This window comes from Peromyscus californicus, unplaced genomic scaffold (genome assembly GCF_007827085.1).
Source record: "Peromyscus californicus insignis strain IS unplaced genomic scaffold, ASM782708v3 Scaffold_4__1_contigs__length_199733344, whole genome shotgun sequence".
In the NCBI taxonomy this organism is placed as follows: domain Eukaryota; kingdom Metazoa; phylum Chordata; class Mammalia; order Rodentia; family Cricetidae; genus Peromyscus; species Peromyscus californicus.
The window spans coordinates 24,131,250-24,148,186 of NW_026294562.1; the positions used below are offsets into that span (position 1 = coordinate 24,131,250).

The 16,937-nt window shown below is 44.2% G+C and overlaps 1 protein-coding gene across 1 annotated transcript in view; it reads right to left on the reverse strand.

Annotated features, from left to right (window-relative positions):
• LOC128124527 (free fatty acid receptor 4) overlaps nucleotides 1-16,937 on the reverse strand; it is a 92,508-nt gene that overhangs the window by 17,330 nt on the left and 58,241 nt on the right. Inside the window, exons 10-16 of the mRNA XM_052760931.1 lie at nucleotides 13,326-13,475; nucleotides 12,250-12,393; nucleotides 10,709-10,777; nucleotides 8,974-9,120; nucleotides 8,626-8,733; nucleotides 8,077-8,186; nucleotides 834-921 (exon numbers count right to left, since the gene is read on the reverse strand). Of these exons, the coding sequence (XP_052616891.1) occupies nucleotides 834-921; nucleotides 8,077-8,186; nucleotides 8,626-8,733; nucleotides 8,974-9,120; nucleotides 10,709-10,777; nucleotides 12,250-12,393; nucleotides 13,326-13,475 (816 nt within the window). The remainder of the gene's footprint in view (nucleotides 1-833; nucleotides 922-8,076; nucleotides 8,187-8,625; nucleotides 8,734-8,973; nucleotides 9,121-10,708; nucleotides 10,778-12,249; nucleotides 12,394-13,325; nucleotides 13,476-16,937) is intronic.

The following is a 16,937-nucleotide window of genomic DNA, read 5'->3' on the forward strand; positions in this document are numbered from 1 at the left end:
TGAACAGAGCTTGGTACAGGGCCTCTCTTGTGGAAGCTGTTTGATTTTATCTAGTATTTTTATCTGAGCCTACCTTACCAAAACTTGACTGCTGTGGATGATTGTTTGATAAATAAAACACTGATTGGCCAGTAGCCAGGCAGGAAGTATAAGTGGGACTAACAGAGAGGAAAAAGGAAAAGACAAAAAGACAGGGAGGGGAGACACCGGCTGCCGTCCAGGGAACATCATGTAGAGGCAACAGGTAAAGCCACGGAACATGCGGCGACATATAGATTAACAAAAATGGGCTTAGTATAAGAGTAAGAGCTAGACAATGGTAGGCCTGAGCTAATGGCCAAACAGTTTAAATAATATAAGAGTTGGTGTGTTTATTTTATAAGTGGGCTCCAGGACTGGCGGGGATTGGCGGGAGATGGAGAGAAACTCTCTAGCTACACTTGACTTTCTCCAAGGTCCGTACCATACTCTGCAGGGTGTGCCCCATGAATGAGTAATAAAAACAGTGTCTGCGTAGCTGTTATTCCCCTCTACATTTATAAATAGATGCTCAGGGTGCACAAAGCCCTTTCACATTCTTTACCAATGGGCCAGAGATTCTGTGACTCTTGTGCCTCTTTTCTTCTTGGTCTTAACTTCTTGCAGCTTGGTATTTCAAAACCTAGATGCAGTATAGCAACTTCTGCCCTGGCACAGAGGCAGGGACATGCAAGCTATCCTTGGATAAGGGCACACATCACCAGTGTCATCACTGAAGACCATTTTTTACCCAAGCACTTGGGGTAGTCTTAGATCCAGAACCTGTAAGCTTCCTTCGAGGAAAACTCCCGTACCTCATCCTGCAAGAGAGTCTTGCTATATTCCAGGTGATGTCGCTCTAAAATAGAAGTCCCATGAAGCTTTGCAAGTGGAGAAGTGGACCTAGGAAGAAAAGGATACAGCATAGCTTCAGCAGCTTAGAGATTACACAGAAATCCATCCAATATAGCATCTTCACTCTTCCAGAATTCTTGTTCACATCTTGTCTCTTTCCCTACTCAACGTCTATGAAATGGCCAAATACAAGTACTGGAAAAGATGATTTTTAATTTAGAAGGTAAGAAGGTGTTACTTGCCAGGCATGGTGGTATACACCTTTAATCCTAGCACTTGGGAAGCAGGCAGATGGCTTTCTGTGAGTCCAAGGCCAGCCTGGTCTACATAACGAATTTCAGGACAGCCAGAGTTACAGAGTGAGACTCTGTCTCCAAAAAGTAAAAAATAAAGGGGGCAGGGAATGTCTAAGTGGCTGAATTATTTGAACTATTTAAACTATTAAGTTTGATCTATAATAAAATCTTTAGGTTCCCTGGACACGTGGTGCTGTCCTATGACTTATGTAACATTCAGCAGCTGTGGAATGGCATGAACTATCTGCATAGACAGTGTCCATTGAGAGTTTCCAAGCTGGGCCTGGGGGGTCACAAACCTGTAACCAAAAGACTGAGGCAGGAGGATTACAGATTGAGGCCAGCCTGGGCTATATAGCAAGACCCTGTCTCAAAAACCACAAACTCAATTAATTAATTAATCAACTAATTAATAATTCCAGGAAACAAATTGGAATGGCGCCGCCCATCCAGATCTCAGGTCTCCAGGCGCCTCCCTTGGCCCCGCCTTGTAGGCGTGACAGTTGCCGAAGTCTCAATGGGGGTTGAAACTTCCAGATCAAAGCTGGAATGGCTACCCACTACAACAAATACAAGCCAGTGTAAAGCACCATTCCTTTCTTCCCCAAGGCAATGGCATACATTTAAGAGTAAGATTGGCCGGGCGGTGGTGGCGCACGCCTTTAATCCCAGCACTTGGGAGGCAGAGGCAGGTGGATCTTTGTGAGTTCAAGGCCGGCCTGGTCTAGATGAGCAAGATCCAGGAAAGGCGCAAAGCTGCACAGAGAAACCCTGTCTCGAAAAAAACCTAAAAAAAAAAAAAAAAAAAAAAAAAAAAAGAGTAAGATTGCCCATTCACTAAGAGCTAAAAGACAGCTCTATGTGAGTGAAGACCCCACTCTGTGACACCATTTTTCTTCAATGTCACCTGTGCTGGGAGGGAAAGACACAGTGAATATCAAAAGGTAAAAGGAAGCCGGGCAGTGGTGGTGTACACCTTTAATCCCAGCACTCTGGAGGCAGAATCAGGTGGATCTCTGTAAGTTCAAAGCTAGCCTGGTCTACAACAGCCAAGGCTGTTGCATAGAAAACCCCTGTCTCAAAAGCCAAAAAAGAAAAGAAAAAGAAGGAAAGAAAGAAAAAAGAAAAAAGGAAAAAAGGTAAAAGAAAAAAAGTGACAAGAGGTTGAGACTAAAATTCTGCAGGTTAGGGGAAGATTTTCCATGGAAATACAAACAAATCTTTCTAAGGAAAACATCAGAATCATGGGTGGTGGCTTTAGAGAATTTTCATTTTGCATCGCAAAGAACAGAAATTTGTGGGGAGGAGACATTGCCAAGTCACCAATGGGTGCAGTAACCAATATTATAATCAATCATTTAAAACAAATACTTTAGTATCTGCAGGATATCAGCACTGGAGATTACTTTTTAAGTTCAGTTTCAATTAGAAGAGTAAATTGTTGAATTCTTTTAAGAGACTGCAGAAAACTCAGCCCTAAATGGGATACATATTCTGTACTGCCTCCATCCACTGCTCGGGGATCACTGTGCAATAGGGAGCAGATGTCTGAAAGGGGGCAGACAGAGTAAGGACCACAGGCAGTGGATGACTCCAAGGAAACAGTGTCTTCTAACACAACAGGGCGGCTCATGTATGAACTTACACAGTGAGAAAGGTACCACACACAAGACCTATGCAAGCCCAAACCAGACCAAATCCCAGCATGGGGCGGAAGTTGAACACAGATTCCCGCTCCTAACTGTAGAGCTATTGGCAATTGTTAGCTTCCGGTGAAAAGGAAGGGTCCGTTTCCTCTAAGTGTGTGGCCCCTGATAAATAGATCGGGCTCCGTGGAAGACCACACATTGAAAAATATTTGGGCAGCTCCAATTGGTTTTGCTGGGCAAGAAGACACAAAGTTGGGTGGATGGGAAGGGGAGAAGGATAGATCTGGGAAGAGTCAGAACAAGAAGGGTAAATATGATTAAAACATGTACAAAAACTTAAAAGGACTAATAAAAATTATTAAAAATTTAAATTGGTCAAATTTGTTATTGGAAAGCTAAATATTTACTCATTCTCTTGACGTGTTACTGTTACAGGGTTGGGGAATGTTCCACTACACAGAGAGATAACCGAATGACAGACAGCATTATGTCCATCTAAACCACAAGCAGTTTAAAATTCAGATAATGGGACACATTGATACCCTGGGCCTCCTTATACCGATATCCAGAGGACACAGCGCACGTAGAAAGAACTGCCAAAAATACTTATGACGTGTTTAGTGATTAGGAAGCATTAAGTACATCCAGATGGAGAGGGGCGCCGGAGAATAACTTGCCTAGACTCTTCAAAAATGGTATCCCGAGACACACAACAAGATGAAGAAACTACCTTTAGTTAAAGGAGATTAAAGATCATCAACCATGATATGCAACAAATGATCCTTGATTTTTAGGACATTCTCCACAGTGAGCTTGAAGTGTTAAAAACATACAGTTCATACTGATGTTGTCTAACTGTGCAGGAGAAAATGACCAGAGAGAAGCTTGGATCACAAAGGTGATGTGTGCAGTTTGGTTATTTAACCCACTGGGTTTCCTTATCTTCCTGAGAATAATCTTTGAAGATTAAAATTCCAACAGGGGTGACACAGGATGAAATTGAAGAGTGGCGTTTCAGCCCAGTTGACTGACATCTGATCATCCCACGGACGATATCTGAGGATACGTGCCCTTGGGAGACCATCTACAATATTCTCTGGGAAATTCTGAGAAATTCGTAACCAAAAACTGGACACCAAGTTTATCTTGAAATTCAGGAAGTAGAAAATGGTGTGATTTGTGCATGAGGGAACAGAAAGATTGGTCCTGTAGCGGCTCAAACAGATTGCCTATAAATAATCACTGAGAGCTTCAGAGAAGATTCAGGATGAGACAATGATGTGAGATGCTCTTCTGTGGAAACCTAGGGACAGCGGGGTGGCGATTTCAGCCAGCCGCTTGGACGGTGCCTTCTTCATGGAATCTTCCATGAATGTTGGGATATGGATTGCGTTCACCCAGCTTTCACTCAAATAGCTGGAATGGTACCCAGGAGTGTGACTTCATTGACTATCTCACAATTGATTTCCTAAAGCATCTTTCTGGTCATGTACCTGGAGACTTGCCCTCAGCTCTGTCCTGAAGCACAATGCTACCAATTCTCAAATGACCATCGTAGAAATAGAACTACCTGATTTCCACATGACAAGAAACTGAGGAAAAAAATCTTAAATCATGGTCTGACAAAGTATGACTTAGATGGGTCTGTCTGTCTGTCTGTCTTTCTTTCCTCCTCCCTTTCTCTCTCTCTCTTTCTTTCATCCTTTCTTTTTTTACCTTTATTCTTTCATACATTACATCCTGACCTCCCTCCACTCCTCCCAGTCTCTCCCACTTCCTTTCCCCCAGATCAACTCCTCCTCTGTTTCCAAAAAAAAAAAAAAAAAAAAAAAAGAGCAGGCCTCCCAAGGATATCCACCTAGCATGGTCTAACAAGATACAATAAGACTGGGCAAAACCCCTCATATCCCAGCTGGATAGAGCAACCCAGTAGGAGGAAAAGGGTCCTAAGTGTAGGCAAAAGAATCAGAGACACCCCCCTCCCACACATATACACACCCTCCCATTGTTGGGAGTCCCACAAGAATACCAAGCTACAATTAGGAGTAGGTTAAAGAATTAAGGGCTGGTAAGATGGTTCAGTGGGTCAAGGTACTTGCCACCAAGTCTGAGTTTGATACTCACAGGACCCACAGGGCAGAAAAAGAGAACTAGCTCCCAAAAGCTGTCTTCTGACCTCCAAATATGTGCTGTGGTGCTCAAGCACGCACACACACACACACACACACACACACACACACACACACACACACACATCAATAAATGTAATTTTAACAGTTTTGCAGAACCCTAACTTTCAGGAAATGAAATTTCAGTAGGATGAAATATAAAGTACTTCAAGGCATGTCTGGATTACCATGCCAAATTTGGGGATCCACAGTTTTGAAATGACATGAAAATACTGGAATGCAGAGAATCATTATAAACAAAACTATTTGGTGGGGACTATTGTTTAAAGAGTAGCTCAAGCTGGGTGGTGTGATACATGCCTATAATCCCAGCATGAAGGAAACTGAGGCAAGAGGATCATGAGTTTGAGTCTGCTTGTACTATATAGCAAGACCCTGTTCCTACTAGGCAAACTCCTCAAAGTGTTCAAAACATTAGTGTGTTCAGCCTGGAAAGGAAATATTTTGGTAAGAAAGATGTTATAATTTTTTTAATACATGAAGGAGGGACAATACTTATTCCTGAAGGTCCAGAGGCCCAAACTAGGAAAAATAGAAATTATGTATAGGAAGACCAATTTCAGTTCAATATCAAAGATAGCAGTCTATCGTTAGAATCACACCAGAACAGAGGGAGGCTCTGCCTTGTGAGAGGATGGATCCTCCATTATGGAAAATAATCAGTGCAGACTGCAAAACACAGGAAGATGTACGGCGGAAATGAAAGGGAAATCTGTAATTCTTAATTTTTTTTGATAGTCGCTGCATTTGTCCAAGGAGACAGAAATATCAGAGAATTAAGAAATAAGAGAGCAAAGGGGACGAGAGAGGAAAGGAATCTACAAACACGGACAGGACGAAACAAACCAACCGGCCGAGAAAACTAAGTGAGCAAAGAGTACACAGGAACTTGGTGGAATCATCAAAAACGTGAAGCTGGGAGATCTCAGGGGCTGTCAGAGGGCAGAGTCTGAGAGATAAGGGGGTCAGACATCCTGGAGGCAAGTGATAAGACCGGAGGTGCAGGGTCAAGCCAGGAAGTGTCCCCTGTGTCCCAACAGCTTCTGTTCACTCTGCAGGGGATCTTCCTGCTGCCATCAGAGTGAGAAGAACAGTTCGGTCTTAGACAACCTTTGCAGTGACTGCATTTGCCAACGGAGCAGAATCTCTGAGGAATCCTGAGCAATTCTTCCAATGCATCAGGAGTACACAAAAGGGCTCACTGAGGGTTTTTGTTGTTGTTGTTGTTGTTTTGGTTTTTTTGAAGGGCAATTTGAGACTGCATTTGATTCCAGGAACAGTGGAACTCAACCTGTGCCGAGGATGAAGAAGATGGGTTGACCCCAGCCTGACTGATGTCAAGAAACCCTTCTGTCACCACACATTCCTTCTGTCCAATTCGCAGAAGAGAAAGGGCTGTAAAAGACCAACAGATTAGCTACCAGGCCAATGTGAGGTCCGGGATGCGTCTCCATCCTTCCTGAAAGCCCACAGGCAAGAAGGTGCCTCATCCAGCTCTGCTGCTGACTATAACCTAAGACAAGTCTGATTTCATCTTTCTGAGTCTGTTTACTCATCCGTGAGAGAGGGAGATAACGTGAGGCAGTGGGAGGTGAAATGAGACAAGGCCTACCACGTGCTTAGATCAGCCTCCAGCACACAGGAGGTGTTCAACACACCAGGCTTGGCGGTACACAGCTGCAATCCCAACTGAGGTGGGAAGAGGATAAGGTTGAGGTTAGCTTTATAGAGCAACACTATCTTGGAAAAAGAAAGAAAGAAAGAACAAAAGAAAGAAAAGTAAGTGAAAAAGATGCCCAGTAAGTCTTAGTTTCTTTGGAGCAGAATGAGAGGTCTGCATCGATTCCCCCAGGACTCTTGCCTTAGTGAGGACATAACGATGGTGATGTCCTGGGAAAGAGCTTTAGTGGAGATGTTTCTTTCAAGATGAAGGTTGACAGTACAGCTGTTCAGAGTGGGAAGAGACTGTTCAGAATGTGCTTTTCATTCACAGAGTGCCTTTATCTGAAGTCCCTGGCACACAGGTTTCATAGAAGTAATCTCACTTGACTCCCACAACAATCTTTGACAGGGCAATGTTATACCCATTTTCTTTTTTTTTTTTTTTTTTTTTGGTTTTTTTTTTTTTTTTGGTTTTTCGAGACAGGGTTTCTCTGTGTAGCTTTGCGCCTTTCCTGGGACTCACTTGGTAGCCCAGGCTGGCCTCGAACTCACAGAGATCCGCCTGGCTCTGCCTCCCGAGTGCTGGGATTAAAGGCGTGCGCCACCACCGCCCGGCGAGTTATACCCATTTTCAAGTTAAGAAACTGAGTCTCCAAATAAGTGAGTTGCCTAAGGTTTTTCAACCAGGAAGTAGTTGGATCCCACAAACCCACACACCAAAGTCTATCATCCCTGGAACACTTTACTACCGCTGGAGGATGATGGATCATGTGTTAGAACTGAGGGTGATATGTGTGTGAGGATTTTATATGCATGATTCTATCTAATCTTTGCAGCTGCACGTCATTATTATAATTCCTATTGTCTAGATGAGGAAATCAGGGCTTAGAAAGTAGATGACTGGTAAATCTAAATCTGTCTGACATGAGTCTGCACCTGCATCGTTACACTTCCTTCCTCGGGACCAGAGAAGGAGATGGCATGATGCTGAGCTGGAAGAGCAGCTGAGAGGGGGCATGGCGGAACCAAAGGGCCAGGAAGTGAAGGATTACAAGCCCCAAATGACAAGGTTTTTAGCCTGAGCAGGAGAGCGTTCCCTGGGTAGACACTAGTGTAAGCCTAAGATTAATGCGTGAATTCAATACTCTGATTAATCAAAGTCACATGAACAAAGCTGGGGCACCTCAGAAGTGGAAGCAGAAGGGAATGAGGCAGGCGAGCACGATGGGAAAGAGCAGATGCTATAGCAGGATAGCTCAGGAGGGACAGAATAGTCCTGAGACCATAAATGAGGTGGAGGAAGTGACTGGACTGTGGATCGTGGAGGACAGGGGAGATCTGTCTTCCTCCCCAGGCATCTTCTAGCATCCCTCAGCACAGGCCACCACAGTGCACCCGTTCACTTACTTCATTTGGTACAGATTATTGGTGCCTCTGTGGTCGATGTCGTGGCAGAAGGCAGCAGCGAGCATGGCAAACGCTTCAAGGTCTGTGTAGTATTTCTTTAGTCTCCCTGTCTAGAAAGACGGGTGAATACACATTTATAGCGGTCAATACATCTTATACCCAGCATAGCCCAGTCTCACTGCAAGGGAGGTGGGGGGGGGGGCAGGGCCTGGGGTGGGGTGGGGATGGTTCACCATGTTTCCACCAAAGATTAGTTTTGTATTTAGTGAGTCTTGTGTCATCCCAGGCAGTTTCAAAACCTAAGACATATCTGGGTTTTCCTTTAAAATGGTAGGCATATGAATTTCTGGTTGGCAATCTAGCCGGAGTGCCCAGGGAGACCCGCATTTCTGGCAGCAGCCGCAGAAGGGTGTGGGTCTGTGGGATCCTGTCCGTGAATGTCAAATGATAGCTCTGACACAACAAGTCATAGCCACTTCTCCTCATTTCTCAAGTGGCAACTATTCAGAGTTGCAAACCCTTTCCGTGGCTTCCAGCATTAGTACCTACCATCAGCAAAGTGAACATGGTCTGCCCCACATTGAATCCGTGCCGCCAGTTGTGGTAGGTGACAGGGCGGTACCCTTTCCGCACTGTGTACATCCACCTCGTAAGAACCTGTTACCCAAAGACAACAACACTGTTCAGACTTTAGAACAGAATTCTAAAGGGTAGGAGGCCTGGGGCATGCTTATCTAAAAAGGTGCATTGGTCCTGTTGACAGAGTTTAAGCTGGTGCATTCTCAAAGTTAATGACAATTTGAAATCCTAACTTGAGCTAATCTTTGGAACTGTAGAAAACATCAGTGAGGTACCACAACAGAATGAAACCGCTTTTCAAGCAAAATGCCTCCTGACCTCTACTGGTACTTTGAATTTCTCCACCGCATTTATCTCAAAAAACAGCCGCAGTCCGCATTTAACCAACTCGTGCTCTGTAACCGGGAAGTCGCTGAAACAGAACTCATACAGGTCTGCTGCGTTCGGGTCCGGCAAGTCCTCCTTCTGTTGAAAGGACAGATCGGTTCAGGTTACATTCGGCTGATGGCCCTTTATGCCCCACACGCAATATCGACGGTAAAGGGTTAACAGGAGGGGCTGCGGAGATGGCTCAGCAGCTCAAGGTATTTGCCACCAGGCCTGATGACCTGAGTTCAATACCTGGAATCCGCGTGGTAAGGAGAGAACCGACTCCAGGAGTTAGTCTCTGACCCCACCTGTGCACCATGGTTCATGATCCAGCCCTCACCCCCATCTACCCCCACACAATTAGTTTATCCATTAATTAACAAGAGATACGATGATAAAAGAAACCCACAAACAAGTCCCTGAACCACACAGCCAAGTCCTGCTTCTTGGTGCTTTCTCTCCCACAGTGCAGGGGCTCCTCTTTCTTCCTCTCTCCCTCCATCTCCTCTATTGTTCCCACCCTTCTTCCTTGTACCAGCCCAGTTACACAATGACCAGAGGCTGATAACCAGTTGAATCTCAATATAGAGCCATGCTTAAAATTTTTCTAAGTGGATTTGACTCCAACCCAATCCCAGGGACTCTTTTCTTTCTATAGTAGACATTTTTTATTTTAAACCCACCACAAAGGAGTTAGGAATATGTGAGGGAGGGGAAGGTTAATGAAGAACATGATCATGACTGTGACTCGGGAGATTAAAAAAAAAAAAGAATCTTTTCAATAAGGAATTTAGATTAGTGAGATGCTTATCAAATGCAGACCAATGAAGGGCAAGAGCTCAGGATTCTTAGAGAACAGGGCACCATGCACTCAGTTCTGTGGGATAAACAATGCTAATCAAATGAGGCGAGATTCTGAAGGGGCGTCTCTGAGGCTGAGCTGCTAGAAGGAGGAAGGGAAGGAACATAAGAGGGGGTGGAGAGAGGAGATAGGACTTGCCACGGTGGGAGACAAGTCAGAGAGAGGTGATAGTGAACACAGAGGAGGGGATACAGGAGGTCACTGGGAATCAGAAAGGAACAGAGCATGAGAGGGCAACCCAGGCACCTGAAAAACTAGTGTTGCTGAAAGCAGGCATGTGCCATTTGGTGTTGAAATGTGTATGAACGGATCTCAGGGGGAACATTTAACTCATGGAAGGAAGTGACCTGCTTTTCTGTGTTTCTGTGTCTCAACAGAAACAGTCCCTGAACTGAGTTCCCCCGCAGGCGTGGGGTAGACCACACAGCTCCTGTTCACTCCTCTCTCCTGATGCTCTCTCTCCCACCATGGTCATTGCCCTAAGAAGGGCTGGGGTCTGTCACCCTGGCGTGCACTCTGGCTATGCTGTAACCCGAAGCTACTAAGATAAACCTAGCCATGGTCTCCCTAGATCCTGAGGTGCCTCCTGTAGTCATCTGGTTTAGTGACAGTTTAAATGATCTCTGTGGATTGAAGTATGTTGAACAATGATGGAGAAAAGCAGGAAACCAAAGGATGGGTCTTTAGGAAAAGTCTTTCTTTTCAGTCTTGGAAAATGTCAAGGAAGACATTTGAGGAAACTCAACATTTACTTGAGAAATGAGAATGCGGGCCCAAAGAGATTGTACAGAAAGAACATGGGGATCAGAGGGAAACACTTACCAATAGGGCCAGGAGCTGTCTTTCGTCACACTCTTCAATTGCATCCACATGTAACTTCTCTTTGAATTTCTAAAATGGAAAAGCAATCAAAGTGTGGAATTCCTACCAAGATTTCTATCCGATCCCTCTACTATCAAAACCAGTTAAGATACAGTTAAAATAGGCTACACATCTGTTACATATAAAGACATTTTGTATGGGAAGAGCCTTACAGCAAGTGATTAGGAAGAATTAGACCAATAACCTAATACGAATGAGTTCTCTCCTTTTCCAAAACGCAGTTGTAACCATCTTAAAACTAAGCTGTGGGCTACAGGCAGGCAGGAAAGGAAAGAAGGAAACAGAGTGGTTTGCCTCTCTTTTTTCAACGGCCAATAGCAGTTTCACGTGATCCATGCGCATGTTCTCATGCTTATCCTCTCAATACTTTAGTCAAATATCTTTTAACTCTTAATGGCCCCAGCAAAACAAAGCCAATGCCCCACACCACACTATACCTATATACACACTCAAAAAAAAAGTAACTAGGAAAAAGCAAAATGGAAGTCATTATGTGGGGCCTGGAGAGACGGCTCAGTGGTTAAGAGCACGGACTTCTCTTCCAGAAGATCCAGCACCCATACATAGGACAGCTAACAACTGTCTGTAACGCCAAGATTTGACTCCCTCACACAGACATACATGCAGGCAAAACACTAATGTACATAAAATAAGAATAAATAAATTTTTTAAAGTGATTATGCGGTTAGATGGCAGTGGTGCACACCTTTAATCCTAGCACTCAGAGGTAGAGGCAGGTGGATCTCTGTGAGTTTGAGGCCAACCTGGTCTACAGAGTGAGTTCTAGAACAGCCAGGGCTACACAGAGAAACCCTGTCTCCAAAAACCAAAATCCAAAAAAAAAAAAAAAAAAAAGCGATCATGTGATGTGGTTCCTTTATTTTGTGGTAATTAGAACATTGTCAGCAAAAATCCACTGGCTCCCTCATCAGAAGATATTGGATTTGATCATGTGATTCGGTTTAGTCAGTAAGACTTTTAGAGACCATGTGAGCAAAGACTTTAAGTTACCAGGTTGCTGCTGGTCCACAGAAGATGAGAGACCATAGAGCAAATCAGACTCACAGCTTGGTCACCAAGGTCAGTCAGAGCCTGCTTAACCCACAGCTATGTACATAAAACATAGATAATAATGTAGGTCACTGAGACGATACACTGTTTGTTACACAGCACTAGAGGATAATAACTGACGGATACATTGCCCTTCTTCAAACCCTTGTTTTCCTCACTAGTATACTTGAATCTAGATGTCGCTGCTTCGGCTCCCACACACCCACAGAGTGCTCCTGGAACACTGCAGTCTGGACTTCCAGGAAGGCTAGCTCGCTGGCTGACGGAGCTCCTCCCCACACCTCACTGTGTCTTCCTCTCCTTATCTCAGAACTAAGCCTCTTCTCGTCGGTCTGACTTCCCAGCCATTAGGTGATTTCCAGAAGTTGAGGCGATATGCCATTGTCCACAGGACTGGCTTCCTCACTTACCAATATAGACCCGATTTCATCGCAGGTGGCTTTTGTGCGGCTCATGATCATTTCCTGAGCAAGGTCCTTTCTGCTTTCCAGTTTATTCACTCTCTCGTAGGTATCAGTGTTTAAAAGAGACCATCCAAGAAACTGGGTTAAAGTCTGAAGTGTAAGAAACAGTGACTCAAATCCTCTAAAGTTAAAGAAAAATTGCTTTGCGGGCAACAATGTGCACAGTTTCCTGTAGCGATCTCCCTTCCACTATGACCAACCCAGTTCTCTTTTTAAATTACTTTTATTGTTTTAGTTATTGCTGGAGAATTTCATGTGTGCACATAATGTGTTTTGATCAAATTCACCTTCATTCTCTTCTTCCCAATTCTTCACCTGACACTCCATCATCGCTTCCACCTCTCAACTTCATGGGCTCTGTGTTTAAACCCACTGGATCCACTTAGTGCTGCCCGTATGTGCGTGGGGGTGGGACCATCTACTGGAGCATGGGTGGCTTCTCAGGGGCTCTTTCCTGAAGAAAACTGACCCTTCTCCAGAAGCCACCAATTTACAATTGCTCCTCAGCTAAGGGATGGGACTTCACCAGCCCTTCCCCGACCCATGCTGCCAACCCAGCTCTTCATATCAACGTAAGGAAAAACAAATCTGACTTTATTGCCCAGACAGTAAGATTGACTAAGCTTTGCTTTTCAGGTGCCATGTTTCCAGAATATTCTACTGCAGAAAAGGAATTACAAACAGAATAAAATAAAGTAGGACCTAAAAATTAGACAGACGTTTGAGGCCAAGAATGGGAGAGATTATAAAAGAGGAAGGGGAGGGGGATAAAAATATTCTTTGCTGTTATTAAAGGATTGGGAAGAATTTGGGTGAAATCAAAACTTTATGCTTGAACATAAAAGGTTGCAGTTTATAGAAATCCAGAAACAGAAATGACCCCACCACAGCATCTTGATTACAACTATGAGACTCGTGTCTTCAACATTCTTTGGAACGTCGTTCCAGACCAAGGAGTAGCTAATGCAGCCGCCATGATTTCACGATGTGCCGCTGCCTCTCTTGTTCTTTCCCACGCTTACCTCAGTGATGTGCTCGTCATGCTCATCAAAGGGTTTCCCATCCTTCCTGTTGTAAAATGTGGCCACTCCCACAATGTCTTCTTTCTTGTTAACAATAGGCAGGGACAAGACGTTTTTAATGACCCAGCCAGTTTCATCTACCGGTCCTTTCTAGAAACAATAAGGGAACTTAAGTCACTTTAATATTTCCACTTTTTAATTTTGAAACAACTATAGATTTACAAGATGTTTCAAAAGAAATGTACAGAGAAATCCACGGACTCTTCATTCAGTTCCCACCAATGGAAACATCTCCTGTAACTGCAGTACAGTACCCAAAACCAAGAAACAGACAATATACAACTCATAGACCTTATGGGGTCTCATTAGATTTATATGTGTCTTTGTGCTTATGTGTATGCTCATCTCTCGCGGAAAATTTCAACTGCTATTAGAATCAACTGAAATATCCCATCACCCCAATACACCCTCTACTATACCTACAACCACCACTACCCAACCACCACTCAGCTTATTTTAAAGTAAACCTTGGGGTGAGAACATGGTTAGGATAAGTACCCTAGGCCATCCATTCAAATGTACCATAACTAGGGCAACTGTGTTCTGATACTATAACCCTCCCCTTTGTCCTCATCCCTGGGGATGGACAGGGCCTCTTAGCCTTACATTACCTCTCTGTTTCCTTTGCACTGTTTCCACCTTGCAATGTTTGTGTAGTTAATTTCTTATGTTAGCGTCTCTCGGTTGAGTACTTAGTATAATTTCTGTCTAATCCATCGAGACAGTCTTTCACTTTATAGTATGTTGTTATTACTAAAACCTGTGAGACCCTATGACAAACTAAAACCCAGGCCAGTTGCTTGAGTTATAAGGAGTCAACCACAGGCCCTATGTCAAGATGCTCCCATGCTAGCAGGAGGGATGCAGACAAATAACTTCAGAAGTGTTTCTCAAAATGTGACCCAAGGACCACCATTGGGGAATAATAATTTTAACGAGGCAAAGATGTGTTACATTCATTTATGCTGCAGAATATTACTTTAACTGTGCAAAGGTGTTTTACTTTTGTTTATGCTCCATCCCCACAATAGATTCTTTTTAGGCACACACAGTCTATGGGAACGCATCTTAAACAAGGTCCCTCAGCCATTCTGATGCCCTCTCAAGCAAGAGAACCACAGGGTGCATTTGTACAGTATGTAGCTAAGGCAAAGGGATCCAAAGACTCAACATGTCACAATGATGGTTTTTCAAACATCTCATGGCTTTATTTAGCCCTCCACAGGGTTTTAAGCTGAATCTTGGCTCACCCATGGAGCCTTCTCTGACTTTCCAAACCCACAAAGAACTTGCATTTTTCAGAATTCAAACAGGACTCATTGCCCGGATCACACACTTTGTGTTTTCCAAATGCATTAGAGTCGCTGGTTTGGGTCTTTGAGGTCTTCTGATCAAAGGGTGGAGACTATTATATAAACTCTCAGTTTCATGTAAGTAGTAGAATAGTGCTGAGCATGTAATTCTCAACACATGATTATTTATTATACCAACAAGTTGTACATATAACTTATTCATTATTTATCACCAGTCATTGTCCTTAGAGTGAAAAACAGAGAAACTAAACCTCAGTGCTGGGCCTTAAAGGTCAAAGCTTTAGAAAAATGGATGCAGTATCCTATGTTCTCAAGGTTCCATCCTTGGAAACCAGCTAGGAGCCACGTCCCCACCCTTCATGGATAATCTTAAACCTTCTGAAATAAGCTTTACTGACTGCTTCTGGATGTTCTAGTAAATGTCCATTTGCTCTTTGTTCACCTTTGTTTGCTTTGCCTTTATTTAGAGATTTTGACTGCAAAATGATAGAAGAAATCTAAAATTTAGGATAAAAACTTTTAACTGAGACAATTCTATGGACTCCTCCACCACCGCCCCTACCCCAACCCCAGAGTTGAAGGTCTCTTTAAAGGAAAGATCCCTTAGTCCAATTCAAGGAACACTGACTGGTAAGCAGGGCAAAGACTCCCTGGCCAAAGATGCCTATGCCTAGTCTCTGGTACCCATGAGTGTGATCTTACAGATGAAATTACAGTTATCAGTCAGCTAACTGAGAAGCAGAAATTACCCTAGATTTTACAGAAGGATCAATATAATAACCAAGAACCTGAAAAGTAGTGATGTCAGAATCAGGGAAGGAACATCTGGCAGAGAAAGGTCTGCTGGTCCAACTGCTGATGTGGAAGATGGGAGAGGGTATGGACCATGGAATCCCAGCAGCCCACAGGAGCCCAAGGGTCTGGGAAGGTCAGGACACAGGTTCTTCTCTAGTGTCTTCCCAGAGGAACACCGTCCTCTGACATCTTGGTTTTAGAACAATATGAAACATTTTACACTCTGGTCTTCAGAACAACAGGCGAATACTTCTCATGTTGTTTCCAAGGGTAAGTGGTACTTGGTTTTTGTTACGACACCGTCGGAAACATATACATTGACCCCAGGGAACGCAGTTTGAGAACCACTGCCTCTGCTGGCTTGCTCCCCAAACAGCTCATTTTCAATGTTTGGTTTTTCCATTCAGCATTTTTAGGTACAACAGGGAATAATAAGAATCGGGGTAGGGCATGAGTTGCAGAGTAAGAAGGAGGAGGCAGAGTGTGGAAAGAGGCTGGTGCTCTGGGGATGGCAGATTCCCCATCACATATCTGCTCTGGGGGCTGATACACAGGGCATGTTTGGGAGGGGATATGGTGAGGGAGCTGGAAATGGCAGTTAGATAGACAGGGTCCTACCCAGGCTATGGAGAAAAGGATTGACACAAGGATGAGTCAAGTCACCTCAATGCAGCTCTGGAACAACACACAGGACTGCTGGGTTTTCCTAGGTCAATATTGCCCACCAGAGGATTCTGGTTGCCTCCTAGGATGGGCCTGTCATACTCACTCACTATCTGGGAGGCAGGGCCTTGGAACAAACATGACTGTTGAGTACAGCAGCCCTGAACCATTGGGGTTCTGACAGGCACATTTCCATGGGTACCACACTGAAGTCTGCTGAGTTTCTGGGAGATCACTGGAGACTGGAGTTTTGTACCATTACAGGGACTCCTGAAGCCACAAAAAGATCCCCCCATCCTCTTCACAGCATTGCTCCAGGGGCTCCTCAAACCTCAGTGGGCATTTGCTTATACTGAATCAACTCTATCCTCACTTGGATTCCACAGCAGCTGCTCTAGGTTCAATCACTTAAAAATTCACTGTTCACCTTTCTTACATGGCCATCTATCCCAACATGCAATTGCTATAGATTTAAAGGTCAGGGCTGGGCACAACACAACCACAAGCAGGCTCTGGTTGCAGGAAGGGAGGGACAAGGAGTCACAGGGCCATATGGTGTTTGTGTGTTTCCACATCAGTGAGCAAAGGGATGGGCAGGCAGAGCCGGGGGAAACCTCCATTTAACCAAACAGCTGTGCACAGATTTCCCAAGACAGGGCTTAGCTTGCTGCTGTGGCAGGATCCCCCATACCCTAAGGAAGCTAGCTCTTCCATTCAGGCATCAGTGGGACTCCATGTGTCTACACAGCACAGAGAAAGACAAACATTAGCAGTGCCCCCT